Source organism: Chiloscyllium plagiosum, chromosome 12 (genome assembly GCF_004010195.1).
Source record: "Chiloscyllium plagiosum isolate BGI_BamShark_2017 chromosome 12, ASM401019v2, whole genome shotgun sequence".
Classification (NCBI taxonomy): Eukaryota; Metazoa; Chordata; class Chondrichthyes; order Orectolobiformes; family Hemiscylliidae; genus Chiloscyllium; species Chiloscyllium plagiosum.
In genome coordinates this window covers 5,372,022-5,388,951 of record NC_057721.1, presented here as the reverse complement: position 1 = coordinate 5,388,951, position 16,930 = coordinate 5,372,022, and the positions used below count along the sequence as shown (strand labels likewise).

Here is a 16,930-nt window from a genome sequence, read left to right as displayed (position 1 = left end):
GGATTCAAAATCCAGGTCTCAAATTATTACCTGGGTCTTTGAATTAATAGTCTAGCGATAATACCACTAGGTCATCGCCTATCCTTGAGGGTTGGCATACCTTCCACTGCAGCACAAGGACTCCCTCTTTTACAGATAGATATTTTCTAATCGACCTGTTCAGAGACGCTATTACACTCCCCTAGAGCAGGTAGGAGTTGAACTTGGGCTCAAAGGTAGGGGCAGTCCCATTGCACCACAAAAACTCTCGAGACATGTAGTACATACTTTGCAACTGTTTCAAGTCAACAAGTTAGATGGCAGCCGTTCCCTTATTCATTTCTCAGGGCAATGGATCTAGTTGTCAATCAATTATTAATTGATTCATTTTCCTTGGCAACGCCTCTTCCAATCAATTAGTGTCTACTTGCCAATCAATCAGCATTTTCTTCTCATGCAATCTAAGTTGTGTTTATGCCCTTTAATTGGTATTCTTGCAAAATATCCTGTCAAGTGCAAGATATAAAGGTTCCATAAAATGTGTCTTTTTCTGAGTGCTTCTAGTGAAATACTAGTATTTAAACTTAAGTAAGGAAAATTATGAGGGCATGAAGTCCAAGCTGACTTAAGTGAGCCAGGAAAATTTGATTATGGGATAGGGAATTAGAGCTGCGGTAGCAGATATTAAAGGAGGTAGCTCAGAATATTGAGAAAAGGTACATTCCAGTGAGAAAGAAAGATTCTAAGGATGGATCATCCATGATTAACTAAGGAGGTTAAATACAGTATCAAATTGAAAGAAAAGGTCTGGAATTCCATAAAGATCAGTGGCACGTCAGACCATTGGACAGAATACGGTGAAAGCAAAACAAGCGAAACTTAGAGCATGAGAGAAAGGTAACTAGAAATACAAAAACATATAGCAAGTGTTTCCACAGATATGGATATCGTTTACATGGATTTTAGTCAACCTTTCTACAAGGTCCCTCATGATAGACACAACCAGAAGATTAAGATCCATGGGATACACGGTGACTTGGCCACATGGATTCAGGATTGGCTTGCCCACAGAAGACAGAGAGGAATGGTGGTGTTTTTCAGGGTGGAGGTTACTAGTGGTATTCCAGAAGGATCCATAATAGGACCTCTACTGTTTGAGCTATATGGAAATAAGTTACATGAAAATGTAGGTGGGTGCATTAGTAAGTTTGCAGAGATTGGTGGAGTTGTGGATAGTGTAGAAGGTTGTCAAAGGGTACAGCGGGATATAGATCAGTTGCGGATATGGACTGATACTGCACGAGGGCCCAGGAGCAGCGCATAGGGAAGCAGCCCTGGAGTCTCATGCAGGCAGCAAGTCCTGGGCAGAGACTGGCTTGAGGGAGGCACTTACCTTGCAGCAGTTGAGTGCTGGTATGGAGCAGTATGAGGCTTGGAGCGGAGACAGCTAATACACTGGGCCTGGTGCTAACAGTCAGACCATGTGCAGAGACCCTATGCTGAGATCTAACATTGTAATGTCTATTTGAAATTTTCTACCTTACTGTAATGTACTTTAATGATTTCCTATTTTTTAACTTACTTTTCAACTCTAAATAATGGAATGACTTTTATTCCTCTGCTGTATCTAAGAACTGTACCTTGGTACCTGTACCTAAGATGTTGTCAGAAGACAGACATTGTAAAAGCTTTTCACTGCACTCTTACAATGGAGTACACATGACAATAAAAGTATATTGCAATAATCTTTCCAAATGACAGATGGAGTTTAATCCGGGTAGTTTAAGGTACTGCACTTTGGAAAAAGTAAGGGAGGGCTCTAAATAACATTGATATGCAGAGGGATCTTGGGGTTCAAACCCATAGCTTCCTGAAAGTGGCTACGTACATAGATAGGGTGGTAAAGTAGCATACAGCACGCTTGTCTTTACTGGTCAGGGAATTGAGTACAAGAGTCAGGATGTCACGTTGTAGCTTTATAAGAGTTTGGTTAGATCAATTTAGAGCACTGCATTCAATTCTGGTCATCATGTTACAGGAAAGATGTGGAGGCTTTGAAGAGGGTATAGAAGAGATTTACCAAGATGCTGCCTGGAATAGAGGGTATGAACTGTAAGGAGAAACTAGAAAAATCAGATTGTTTTCTCCTACATGGAGGAGGCCGAGGGGAGACTTGATAGAAGTCTATAAAATTATGAGATGCACGGATAGGCTTGACTGTCAGAATCTTTTTTCTGAGAGTTGAAACATCTAATATTAGGGAACATGCATTTAAGATAAAAGGGGAAAAGTTCAAAGGAGATGTGAAGGGCAAGTATTTTTTTTAAACACAGAGTGACAGGGGTCTGGAATGCACCGCCAGGGGTGATAATTGAGGCTGACACAATAAGGGCATTTAAGGGAATTTTGGATAAGCACATGAATACACAAGGAATGGAGGGATATAGACTAAGGGTAGGTGGAAGGGATTAGTTTCATTTGGTGTCGTATTCGGCACAACATCATGGACTAAAGGGCCGTTCCTGTGTTACACTGTTCTATGTTCTATGTATATAAAAAGGGAAGTATAAGTAAAGTGAGAGCTCTATAGAGTATGTCTCTGGTATTAATAATGGGGAGAAGAAAGGAAATGACACATGAATTCAAAAGATATTTTGTGAAGACCGGACAGGAAACGGATATAAATAACATCCCAGAGGTAACTGTGAATGAGAAAATGAAGACATGGAAAGAACTTAAAATAAGTTTCTTCACTCGGTATTAAGAAAACTATCAGAATAAAAGCAGTCAAATCTCAGGTCTCGATAGACTTCTTCCCAATGTCTTGCAAAAAAAATACCCTAGGAGAAAGTGAGGACTGCAGATGCTGGAGATCAGAGCTGAAAAATGTGTTGCTGGAAAAGCGCAGCAGGTCAGGCAGCAGCCAAGAAGCAGGAGAATCGACATTTTGGGCATAAGCCCTTCTTCAGAATGAGGAGGGTGTGCCAAGCAGGCTAAGATAAAAGGTAGGGAGGAGGGACTTGGGGGAGGGGAGTTGGGAATGCGATAGGTGGAAGGAGGTTAAGGTGAGGTGCAATCTTCTTCCCGACCTCTCCGCCCCCACCCCCTCTCCAGCCTATCACCCTCACCTTAACCTCCTTCCACCTATCGCATTCCCAACGCCCCTCCCCCCTACCTTTTATCTTAGCCTGCTTGGCACACCCTCCTCATTCCTGAAGGGCTTATGCCCGAAACGTCGATTCTCCTCCTCCTTTGATGCTGCCTGACCTGCTGCGCTTTTCCAGCAACACATTTTTCAGCAAAAAAAAATCCTGCCTAAATATGAGTTTTAATTGCCAAACATTTCTTAGATTCTCGAATGGTCTAATCCAATTAGAAAGTAGCAAATGTGACTTCTCCAGCCAAGAAAAGAGGGAAAGCAGAAATCTACAGGCCAGTAACGTCATACATATTATAGGGAAATTGCTAGAATCTTTTATGAAGAAGGATATAGTAGGGTATTTTAGAAAAAGATCTCCATGCAAAGTCAACATGATTTAATAAAATAGAATTCATGCTTGACTAGCTTGTTGGAGTTTATGGAAGTACTGTAATAACAAGAAATGTGGATAAACGGGAACCTCTGGCTATGCTGTAATTCGATTTTCAGAGGGCATTTGACGAAGTGCCACATCAAAGGTTACAAATAAAAATAAGAAACCATGGTTTGGGGGTGACACAATAGCATGAACAGAGGACTAGTTAGAAACAGTAGGCATAAATAAGTTGTTTTTGAGTTGCCAAGACCTAACAAGTGATGTGCCACAGGAATCAGTGCCAGTGTCTTAAATGTTTGGAAGTCACATTAATAGCTTGTATGAGCGAAACAAAAGTACAGCTGCTTAATTTCCTAATAGCACAAAGATAGAAAGTCATGAAAAGACATGAGGAAACTAGATGGGTTAAGTTAGTGGCCAAAAATTTGGCAGACAATGTACAAGACAGAAAAAAGGTACCTGATGAAGAAGCAGCACTCTGAAAGCTGGTGATCTGTTAGACTATAACCTGGTGTTGTGTGATTTTTAATTAAGTTCAGTAGGTAACACTCTGCTGATTCTTCGTTGAGAGTGAGTTCCAGTTCAAACCCGGCGTTTTAAGCATGTTATCTAAGCTCACTCCACTACAGTTCTATAGAATGTTGCATTGTCAGAGGTGCCATCTTTTGCGTGAGATGTTAAACCAATGCTTCATCTGTCCACTCTCACAGACATAGAGTCATAGAGATAAACAGCACAGAAACAGACCCTTCGGTCCAACTCATCCATGCTGACCAGATATCCCAACCTAATCTAGTCCCACTTGCCAGCATTCTAAACCTTCCTATTCATATGCCCACCCAGAGGCCTTTTAAATGCTGTAATTCTACCAGCCTCCACCACTTCCTCTGGCAGCTCATTCCATTCACGCACCACCCTCTGTGTGAAAATGTTGCCTCTTAGGTCCTTTTTTATATCTTTCCCCTGTCCACCCTGAACCTATGCCGTCGAGCTGTGGACTCCCCCACCCCAAAGAAAAGACTTTGCTTATTTATTCTATCCATGCCCCTCATGATTTTATAAACCTCTGTAAGGTCACCCCTCAGCCTCCGACGCTCCAGGGAAACAGCCATTGCCTATTCAACCTCTCCCTATAGCTGAAATCTTCCAATTCTGGCAACATCCTTGTAAATCTTTTCTGAACCCTTTCAAGTTTCACAACATCCTTCCGATAGGAAGGAGACCAGAACTGCACGCAATATTCCAAAACTGACCAAACCAATATCCTGTACAACTGCAACATGACCTCCCAACTCCTCTACTCAACGCTCTGACCAATAAAGGAAAGCATACCAAATGCCTTTTTCACTATCCTATCTACCTTCGACTCCACTTTCAAGGAGCTATGAACCTGCACTCCAAGGTCTCTTTGTTCAGCAACACTCCCTAGGACCTTATCATTAAGTGTATAAGTCGTGCTCTGGTTCGCTTTCCCAAAATGCAGCACCTCGCATTTATCTGAATTAAACTCCATCTGCCACTTTTCAGCCCATTGGCCCATCTGGTCCAGATCCTGCTGTAATCTGAGGTAACCTTTCTTCTCTCTCCATTGCACCTCCAATTTTGATGTCATCTGCAAACTTACTAACTATACCTCCTCTGTTCATATCCAAATCATTTATATAAACAACAAAAAGTAGTGGACCCAGCACCGATCTTTGTGTCACACCACTGGTCACAGGCCTCCAGTCTGAAAAACAACCCTCCACCAGCACCACCCTCTGTCTTCTACCTTTGAGCCAGTTCTGTATCCAAATGGCTGGTTCTCCCTGTATTCTGTAAGATCTAACCTTGCTAACCAGTCTCCCGTGAGGAACTTTGTTGAACGCCTTACTGAAGTCCATACAGATTCATGTCTACCGCTCTGCCTTCATCAACCCTCTTTGTTACATCTTCAAAAAACTCAATCAAGTTAGTGAGACATGATTTCCCATGCACAAAACCATGCTGACTGTCCCTATTCAGTCCCTGCCTTTCCAAATACATGTAAATCCTGTCCTTCACGATTCCCTCCAACAACTGGCTCACCGGTCTATAGTTCCCTGGCTTTTCTTTACCACCTTTGTTAAACAGTGGCACCACATTAGCCAACCTCCAAGTCTTCTGACACCTCACTTGTGACTATCGATGATATAAATATCTCAGCAAGGAACCCAGCAATCACTTCTCTAGCCTCTCAGAGTTCTGCGGTACCCCTGATCAGGTCCTGGGGATTTATCTACTTTTATGCATTTCAAGACATCCAGCACCACCATGGACATTTTTCAAGGTGTCACCATCTATTTCCCCACATTCTATATCTTCCTCGTCCTTCTTCACAGTAAACACTGTTGAAAATACTCGTTTAGTGATTTCCCCATCTCCTGCAGCTCCACACATAGACTGCCTTGCTGATCTTTGAGGGGCCCTATTCTCTCCCTAGTTACCCTTTTGTTCTTAGTGTATTTATAAAATTCCTTTGGATTCTCCTTAGCCCTATTTGCCAAAGCTATCTCATGGCCCCTTTTCTTGCCCTCCTGATTTTCCTTTTAAACATACTCCTACTGCCTTTATACTCTTTTAAGGATTCATTCGATCTCTCCTGTCTGTACCTGACATATGCTTCCTTCTCTTTCTCAACCAAAACTTGAATTTCTCTAGTCATCCAGCGTTCCCTATGTATCACACTATTTCCAAAGACTGCAAGAGTGCACTTCTCAATGTCCTGGGCTTATCATCACTTTAAAAAAAAAGTATTCATTATTCAAACAATATCATTGAAACAGATAATCTGGGCATCATCTACACCAGCTTTGGTTTCCAAATGTACAATAGTGATTATATTTCAAAATACACACGCAGTTCTAAAGAATTATGGTCCATCCTACTGTTGTGAAACGTCATCTAATAAACACATTCTTTCTTTCATCACACAGAAGTAAAAGGTATTTGAAAGCCGGTCTTCATAATTTGATCTTTTAAGCCCAGGTGTAATTTTGATCGATCTGCACTGAATCTCTTCGAAGGCTAAAATATTCTTCTTCCAAATCAAAGTCCAGAGAGAAAATGCAAGACCACAAACAGGCTCTGATCAAAGCACATTACAACTGAAACTTCAAATCCTTTGTTTTGTACACCAATCCCTTGAGCTAAGGATCAGCAGTCCATTAATTTTCTTAAACATCTTTTATACCTGTGCTTTTGTGTACATCAACACACAAATACCTTTACTTCTCCACAGTGCCTCATCTTTATTAAGCAAGCATTTCGGATTGGCCTCCCTCAGATCCAAAGGACAAGACCTCACATCTGCCCACAATTAACTCCATAACCATAGCTTTGCTACTTATTTAACCCATATAAATGTCTTTGTAATTTCTTCCTCACTGCCACACAATTCATCTTCCTCACTGTAACCTTCAAATCTGGAAGCACAACACTCATTTTTTTTAATGCCTATTGATAAATACTAAAAGCAGAAATCCACTGAAGATCACTGGGGAACTGGAATTATCACACCCCAGTCCATGAACCATTTGTCCTACTCCTTGTCTCTCATGTCTCAACCAATTAGCAACAAACAGGAGATAACCTCTCTCAACCAGATCCTTCTCCCACCAGCTCTACAGAGGTCACAACTCTGACCGACAGCCAGAGCTCCCTCAAAACTTTGTAGCAATCAACAGATTCCTGTGTAGGTCACATACAAGCCAACCCCTTTAGGTAACTGCATACAGAAGATGCAGCCATGCAAAAATATTTAAATGACCATTGAACTAGTCAGCTGTATTGTGAAAAACAAAGACTACAGGGTGTGTTCCCTACAGCCTCCCCACATTTTATACAATCCTGGGGTCTCCTCGCAGATTTCTTGGCATTTTGTCACCTTATAGCAATGAACCTGCAGAAGTACATTACTTAACATACAGATTCGGGTTAGACCATATAACCCCTTGAGCCTGCTCCACTATCTTGTCTGCATCCAATATACCAATCCAGATCAGCCTTAAAAAGTATTCAATGGCTGTGTCTCCACAGCTCTTTGGGGAAGGGATTTCTAAGACTAACTAATGACCCTGAGAAATGTTTCTCCATACCTTCATCTTAAATATGAAACCCCTTCTTTTTAAAACAGGAAACCTTCTCTCAAAGTCCATGCTGTTATGTCCCTCAGGATCTTATAACAATACCTCTCAGTCGTCCAAATTCCAATGGACATGAGGCCAATCTTTCCTCCTAAAGTGACACCTTCTTACAAGAAATCAGACAAGGGAACTATCCCTGCATTGGCCTCCATGCAATTATATCCTTTCTTAAATAAGGAGACTAAAATTATACAAGAACATGAGATGCGGTCTCAGCAAAACCCAGCACAACTGTAACAAAACATTCTACCTTTACATTCCAATCCTCGTGCAATTCCATTTACCTTCCTAATCACTTTCTGCATTTGAACATCAATTTTTTTGTGATTCACACATTATGACATTCAGACCCACCTGTACTGCCGTGCTCTGTGATCTCTATTTAAACAAGATGCTTTTTGATTCTTCCTGCAAAAGTGAACAAGTTCACGTTATCCTAGATTATACTGTTACATTTATGCCCACTGACAGGGTGGCCCAGTTGTTAGCACTGCTGCCTCACAGTGCTACAGACTTGGGGTTCAATTCCACCCTGAGGCGACTGTCTGTGTGGAGCTTTTACATTCTTCCCTGTGTCTGCGTGGGTTTCTGCCAGGTGCTCTGGTTCCCTCTCATAGTCCAAAGATTGATCATGGGAAATGCAGGGTGATAGGTTGGTGGGGTGTGGTGGTGGCGGCTCTGATGGCCACAATGTAGGGATTCCATGATTACCCTTGGTTCCTTTGGTCCTCTTCACAAGTCACTCTCTCAGCTATCTTTGTCACATCAGCAAAATTAGCAACCATACATCGGGTCCCTCCATCTAAGTCAATTGTTGATATTTGATGCATTGATATACAATGTTAATAGTTGAGTCCCTTTTATTCTCAACTCCTAAAGACTTGGCAAACCCTTGAGACACTGTCTGCTCTTGAAATATGTTTCAAAATAAACACATTCATTTTGTTTGCTTGGGAATGCATTGAACAGGATAGCTATGCTCCAGAACTTAATGATTAGATTATGTTTTTTTAGATTAAATTACTTACTTACAGTGTGGAAACAGGCCATTCAGCCCAACACGTCCACACCGACCCGCTGAAGCGCAACCCACCCAGACCCATTCCCCTACATTTACCCCTTCATCTAACACTGCGGGCAATTTAGCATGGTCAATTCACCTAACCTGCACATTTTGGACTGTGGGAGGAAACCGGTGCACCTGGAGGAAACCCACGCAGACACTGGGAGAATGTGCAAACTCCACACAGTCAGTCGCCTGAGGCGGGAATTGAACCCGGGTCTCTGGCGCTGTGAGGCAACAGTGCTAACCACTGTGCCACCGTGCCATCCATGGAGGTATTCATTTCCTACTCGTGTTCTGAGACAGTCTTCAATCAGTTTTATTCATTTCTGTGTAGTGTGTCACAACAACAAGAGAGATACCCAATTACTAAAAACAAAAGCAAAATCAAGTCAAGAAGTCACATAAACATTATGATATTACAGCAATGAAAATAATTCATGTCTGTTGTTACTACCCACATAAATGTAATAAAACAGTAACCAATTATCGGTCATATTGTATTATGATACAATCCATTAGATGCTGTTTGCTTTTAAAAATGAAGCATGAGTTATATAATTCATTTTGAGGCAGGCTGGTCAAGCATTAGCAAGTCAAATCAGGAGGCGAGGTAATTTTTATATCTTGCTACAACAGAAGACTCAATGTTGAATAATGACACAGCATTAAAACAAAGAGGAGAAAAGAAAGTATAATAGCAACGGGGAGTAGCAGGCACAGTGTGTGTCAGTGGAAGTGGGTGTTTGGGTTAAAGAACAAGCGTCAGTGGGAGGGAGACCAAAGAAATACTGAGTGTGTCAGTGAAAATGTGCAATTGAGTTAAAGTGCAAACTGTGGGAGTACAGACACAGGAGTGTCAGTGAAAACCATAGACCCATAGAAGTTTTGAAAATAGGCTCATTCAACTTAGTGTTTGTCAGCTCTTTATGACACCAATCCAAAACTCATCCAACACTGTAGCTCGTTTTCCCGATAATCCCAAATTTGACTTGAACTAAGTATCCATTTCTACTCAAACGACTTTGCTTAAACTACCCAACTCAACAAACCTGTTGTGTAATGTGTTTAAACATCCTCTTATAGGTACTTCAACAATTGCCTACCCATAGGAGATGCTGCTTCCATATTAAAGCCTGCCAATTTTTCCAAGATTTATTGAATCTTTCTCATCATTATTAGCTGCAGCAAAGCTCTTCCAGTATTTTAAGTCTCTCCCTAACTACAGTTTCCAATCTTGCAGAATTTTGTTTTAAGCTTTCAAAGACTTTAATGTCCCTTCTATAATGGTGTGTTCAAAGCTTCACATCTATTCCATCACCTAACCAATGCTTCAAATAAATTTATCATTGTTTTAATCTTCCTGTATTGTGTTCCTATTTATAAATCCCAAAAAAGTGGTGGCAATAATTAAATACATATCCCCAAAATACACTCATTAAAATATATCTAGTACACAATCCATTAATAGCCCTTTAATGGGGTGGTACGGTGGCTCAGTGGTTAGGCCCTGTTGCTTCTCAAAGCACCAGGGACCCAGGTTTGATTCCACCTTCGGGTAACTGTCTGTGTGTTGTTTGCACATTCTCCACGTGTCTGCGTGGGTTTCCTCCGAGTGCTCTGGTTTCCTCCCACAGTCCAAAGATATGCACTGGCCAAGCTAAATTACCCACAGGGATGTGCATGCTAGGTGAATTAGCTACAGAGAATGCAGGGTTACAGGGAGGGGCTGAGTCTGCATGAGATGCTCTTTGGAGGGTGGGTATGAACTCAATAGGCCGAATGGCCAGTTTCCACATTGTAGAGATTCTATGATCCTCCACAGATTGTCTAGTCTCTTACTTTTTTGAGCAGCCAACAATTTTTGAGATTAAGTTTATGCCAAGTTAAAGTCAGTTATACCTACAGCGAGGACAAGTGAACTAGAACTGGCCATTATAACACCCCAATGCCAATCCTTCTGAAACCTGAGCAACATTAAATTACTTGAATTTTATATCTCATCTGCCAACCCATTTTCTATTTGCGCTGCTCAATGCCTCAGCCTAACTACATAGGCAGGAATATGGAGAAAAGGTGGCTATCTGTGCAACTTGGAATATAATCAAAAAAGCAGGGTTAAGGCAGCATCATGTGCGAAGGGGTTACACAGCAAGCGCACATGGAATTCAGACTGGAACACTGGCAGAGATCGGGAGATCAAGTTCAATGGGGTGATGACCCAGCAAGAATAGGCATCAGACAGAGGCTAAAAACAAAATTTAGGAAAAACAATCAGCCTTAGAGGACAAGGAATCAAGGTTCCAGTGACGCAACAGCAAGATAGATTAGGGACAAAAACAAGCGTTTGGGAAGAGTCAGAAGCTGGGGAGCAGATGGAGAGGAGACAAATACCAAGTGAGATCATTTACAACAATACAGGAAATGAGCAAAGCAGTTGGGAATGTGGACCTTCACACCTGTGCTGTTATTCAATAAAATCATAAATGACCCATTCTGCACAACCCCAAATCTCATTATACCCTTCGTAGGCAAAAAAATTGACTTATCTTAAACATACTTAACAATTGAGCACCTACAGTATTCTTAGGGTAGCGAATTCCAAAGCATCAACATCCTTCAAGTGAATAAATTGCTCATCCCAAAATAGCTGACCCCTCTGACTGTGATTTGATACTTTAGACTTGTACAACCCAGGGAAACATCCACCAAGCATCTGCTTTACAAAGCCCCATAAGATGATGTTCCAATGAGATCACCTCTCATTTTTCCAAATTCTGGGGAATATAGGTCTAGTCTATGTTAATCGTATAAAGAGTTCCACTGGATGCAGGTTATGGGTATTTATGAGGGGATTCACTTGCTTCCTACAAAAGACCATAAAAGACAAAGGAACAGAATGAGGCCATTTGGCTCACTTAGTCTGCCCCACCATTCGACTGTAGTGGAAATATTTCTCAAACCCATTCTCTCGCTTTCTCTCCGTACCCCTTGATCCCTTCACCAATCAAGAATCTATCTCTGTCTTAAATAGACTCAATGACTTTGCCTCCATAGTTCTCTGCAGCAACATGTTCCACAGATTAACCACTCTCTGGCTGAAGAAATTCCTCCTCAGCTCAGTTCTAAAGGGTGGTTCCTCTACTCTGAGGAGCTGGTCTCTCCTACCAATGGAAACATCTTCTCCACTTCTATTCTATCCAGGCCTCTCAGTTTTTTGTAAGTTTTAAATCAGATCACCTCCTCATCCTTCTGAACTCCACTGAGTACAGACCCAGAGTCCTCAACTGCTCCTCTTAAGATAAGTCCTTCATCCCCAAGGTCATTCTTATAAACCTACTCTGGTCCCCTTCCAATGCCAACGCATCATTCCTTAGATACAGAGCCCAAAACTGCTCACATTTCAAATGTGGTCTGACCAGAACCTTATACTGCTGAGGCTGTATATCTCTGCTTATGTATTCTAGCCCCCTTGAAATGAACACTAACATTGAATTTGCCTTCCTAACTGTCAACTGAACCTGCGTGTTAACCTCAAGGCAATGCTAGTTCAGGATTCTCAAGTCCCTTTGCACCTCAGATTTCCAAAGCCTTTCCATGTTTAGAAAATTGTCCACACCTGTATTCTGCCTACCTAAGTACATAATCGCACACTTTCCTACATTGTATTCCATCTGCCACTTCTTTGTCCACTTTCCTAGCCTACGTCCTTCTGCAGTATCCCTGCTTCCTCAACACTGCCTGCGTCTCTACATATCTTTGTGTTACCTGGAAACCTAGCAACAATGCCTTCAGTTCCTTCGCCCAGATTGTTAATGTATGACATGAATAATTGTGTTCCAAACATTGAGCCCTGTAGCACTCCACTAGTCTCCTGCTACCATCCTGATAAAGACACCTTTATCCTATTCTGCTCTCTGCCAGTCAGCCAATCCTCTATTTACACCAGTACCTTGCCCCGAACACTCTGGACTCTTACCTTATTTAGCAGCCTCCTTGTCAAAGACCTACTCGAAATCCAAGTGGATGGCATCCATTGGCTCTCCTTTATCTAATTTGATTGTTACCTCCTCAAAGAACTCAAACAGATTTGTCAGGCATGACCTCCCCTTCATTAAGCCATGCTGCCTCAGCCTTACTTTACCATGTACCTCCAAGTACTCCACAATCTCATTCTTAATAATGAATAATAATTTTAAAATTTAAAATTTAATTGCATTTCTAACTTTTCTCAGTTTTGATGGAAGGTTAACAAGCTGAAAAGCTAACTTGGTTTCTTTCCCCAGCTGTGTCACTTTGCAGCATTTTCTGTTTTTAGTTCAGTACTAGCTGTATTTTGCTGGATGAGGAAATATTTGCTTGCGACATGTAACCTTGTAATGAAATGTTTACAAAGATGTGCAAAGGTTGACTCTAGTTCTATCCTTCAACCAGCTTTGTGGAATTTAAGTCCTTTCAACTTCTTTTCAAAGGACACTTCCACCAACACCACCCCCACCCACCCACATCCCCCATTTATCTATCCATCAATGCATTTAGTTTAAAAATATTGTCTTTGGCCATGAATAGCATTATGGCCCATCTTACCGCATGTTCCAGGTTCCTCTAGCATCACCCTCACCAATGATTAATTCTCCCCGTTCCTTCTAAATATCCCTCTCCTTTTTCTTATCTGCAGTGAAGCAGCTATTAAGTGCTTCAGGCTACTCCTACTCAAACATTTTTCTCTAGTTCTCTCTGCTGCCACTCTGTCTCTCATTAAAAATCTTCTCCAAAACCATCAATTCAAACTAAATATTGTTCTCTTGCTGGCTTAACATATATTTATTTCTGTCTATCTGAAAAATGCCTCTGAGTGCTTCTTTAAATGTGCACTATCAATGCAAGTGCCTATGATGCAAAACACTTTGACACCACTATTGGTAGCTCAAGTATAATCATTAGACAACAGAATAATTATGCTAAGTGAGAGTAATGGAACAGGCTTTTAATTTTATGCCTCATTAAAAGAGGAAGAATCTCAGAGCTGGATAATGAAATACCTTTCCACTTACCAGACCCACTCAGGCACTCACCAATAAAGGGTAAACCTTTCCCGCTGATGAACTGTTGTGAACTATTACCAAAATATTAACTGTTGGGTTTAAGGGGATCTTACCCTGACGCAAGTGAAATTCCATCTTTACCACATTAATAGTCACTTCAAAGTGTGGGATTGGAAAATTTGAGCGATACAATAAGGATTAAATAAATTTAACTCCAGTTGTTTTTAAATTCAGTACCAACAACAGGCTCAAGTAGCAACTCCAAAAACATAAGAATCAGACTGAAACGGTCGAAGGTTTCCAAATAAGACCCATAAAACCCTTCCGGGGTAAATTCAAACAATAAGTAAAAACCTGCAGTTTAATTTCCAAGTTCAGCTTCTTGTGACTGCTTTTTCCAAGTCCGCATTGCTATGACCACCTGACTAAAAGGGTAGACAAGCTACATAGGTGATGGAAGCTGATCACTAGCAGGTCCTAATTCCACCAACTGTCAATCTCACTACAGTTTTCCAGCCCAGCAGATATCAGGCATTTACTTAAGCAGCACACCAACCACAAATAAATTCTTTTTCAGACTGAGAGCCCAACATAATTAACTGAATACAAATAGGATCAACCAGACTCTAACTGACCACATTTATTCAGCTCTTATTCAAACGTTTACTAACATAACTTGCAGCACATTACAAGTAGTTAAGAGCTAGTTTTTTTGACTCTGCTGCTTTTAGTTACTAATCAACAGTAATACAAATGCAAATATTCATCGCATTTACTTGACACTTACCGTTGCTGCCATCAGATTTCTCTTCTGACTGTCCTGCACAAGATTAAAAAAAGCACTTTGTGAGAATTCTGTATGATAAAAAAAAGGCCAAACAAAATTTCTAAAATGCAAGTAGAAATATTTCTGTGTAAAATGTAGCCATTCCAATTGTGACCATTTTGGAAATTCTGGATTTTATTTTAACACAAAAACAAACCTTTAAAGACTCATAGTTAAAATATCAAAACGCAACATAAATTGCCTCGAATTTCTCCAAAAGTAATACATGAACTGCCCTAATCCCAAATTCTGTTAAAAACAGCAACAGGTCCCAAGTGTTCCTTGTTTTGTAAGGCACTTTTATTCTCAGGACGAGGGTCGAACCAGTAAGGGTTGACACTTGAGCCACTTGATGTGGTGTAAATGAATCCAAGATGATGTGAGGGACTTTGACCTAGCAATGAAGGAGGACCACTGATACATGTGGAAACTGAGATGATGTGCGATTTTGCACTGAACGCAACGATGATGGAGGTCAGAGATTCAGGAAATGCTGTCATGGTGGTCTGCTGCAGAAATTCCGTACAACAGCTATGGATGAGTAGCAATTGTATGGATTGCTGGATGATGCAGAATTCCTAGCGTTGGAGCAACTGCACACATCCAGGTAAGCAGAGAATACTCTGTTAAACTTTTAACATGTGTTTTGCTGGTGGTGGAAGGGCATTGGGAAGACCAATGTTGAGCCACTTCTGCAAAATATGTAGCCTGACCTGCTCCAGCAGCCACAACATTTATGTAGCTGGTCCAGTTTTTGCATAATGGTTAATTTCAAGACATTCATGGTGAAAGTTTTGGAGTTCAGCCATTCCCGTACTGAAGATAACCATTGCCTGGCCATCATGCGGCACAAATGTTACTTACTATTTATCAGTCCAAGCATGGCATTGTTGGGCAGATTTTGCTACAACTGGGCATTGACCTTTTTCATTACCAAAGTAATTATCCAAAGCTGCTGACTGGGGTCAATGAGCAGGTGGCTTCTGAAGGAATGCCTCATAGTGCATCTCTATCCTTGGTTATTTCTTCCACCATCCTTCTCTGATGTTCCCTGTTTCTAACATTGGCACATTTGCACTTTAATTCAATTGACAGTTGATTTCTGCGGTCACGGAAACCTGCTACATTCATTTTCTGCCTCCATAATCTCCAAGTCAACTCCACAAACCATATTCACGGCCACCCCGAGGAGCTTGCCCTCTCACGTGGCTCAACTACCCCTAAAGCATCAAGCACAGACAAGGCCATTTCTGCTCATTTACTTACATCACAAAACACATATCCTGCTTCTACCTCCAAACCCTTCTTCCTTCTGTAACCCCTTTGGGAAATCTCTCCCAAATTCATTAGAACTGAAGTGTCAAAATCCCAATTGTCTAACCTTTGGCCCTCGACTCACCACGTTATTCCTACAACCTTTGATCTGCTCAACTGCACCCTCAGGTCTATCTAGTCTCCACTAAAACCAATACACCCTCTCAACCTGGTTGCCTTCCCATGGTATGTCCATTATCTCTTTTCCCATAAGTCCAAGGGGCGTGGACAACTGACAACACAAAGCACTGTCACATCCTGCTGCAAATGTTTTCCATTCCAAGATAACCTGGCTTCTTTCTCTCCTTCAAACTATCTTGATAAACCACTTTCCCTTTCTCCTCAATCCTCAATGGCATCACATGCACTGGATTTGTGCATTATTGTCACCAAAATTGAAATAATACCATCACCTGCTTCTGCCGTTTCTCTCTCTCCTTAACAGGTCGCTGCTGTCTGTGCCCTGATTTACATCCTTTTCCAGTATTCTCCCATTTAAAAAAAAATTCATCTGTGAGATGCGGGCATTGCTGGCTGGCTAGCATTTATTGCCCGTCCATAGTTGCCCTTGAGAAGGTGGGGGTGAGCTGCCTTCTTGAACCACTACAGTCCACCTGTTGTGGGTTGACCCACAATGCCATTGGGGAGAGAATTCCAGGATATTGACCAGTGACAGTGAAGGAATGGCGAAATATTTCCAAGTCTGGATAGTGAGTGGCTTGGAGGGGAACTGGAAGGTGGTGGTGTTCCATGTATCTGCTAGTATATCCCCCATGTTATATTATCTTATCCACGAGACTGACTCTCATCTTTCAATGGCCCCATTCTCACTAATTGGCTGACTAAATTACTTGCAAGGAGAAAGTGAGCAGTGCAGATTCTGCAGATCAGAGTCGAGACAGTGGTGCTGAAAAAGCACAGTCAGGCAGGCAGCATCCAAGGAGCAGGGGAATCGACATTTCAGGCATTAGCCCTTCATCAGGAATGAGGCTTGTGGGCCAAGG

General features: G+C 41.5%; 1 protein-coding gene across 1 annotated transcript in view; it reads right to left on the bottom strand.

Moving 5' to 3' along the window:
- gtf2f2a (general transcription factor IIF, polypeptide 2a) overlaps window positions 1–16,930 on the bottom strand; it is a 106,467-nt gene that overhangs the window by 45,556 nt on the left and 43,981 nt on the right. The window contains exon 5 of the mRNA XM_043700322.1: window positions 14,574–14,606. Coding sequence (XP_043556257.1) covers window positions 14,574–14,606 — 33 coding nt within the window. The remainder of the gene's footprint in view (window positions 1–14,573; window positions 14,607–16,930) is intronic.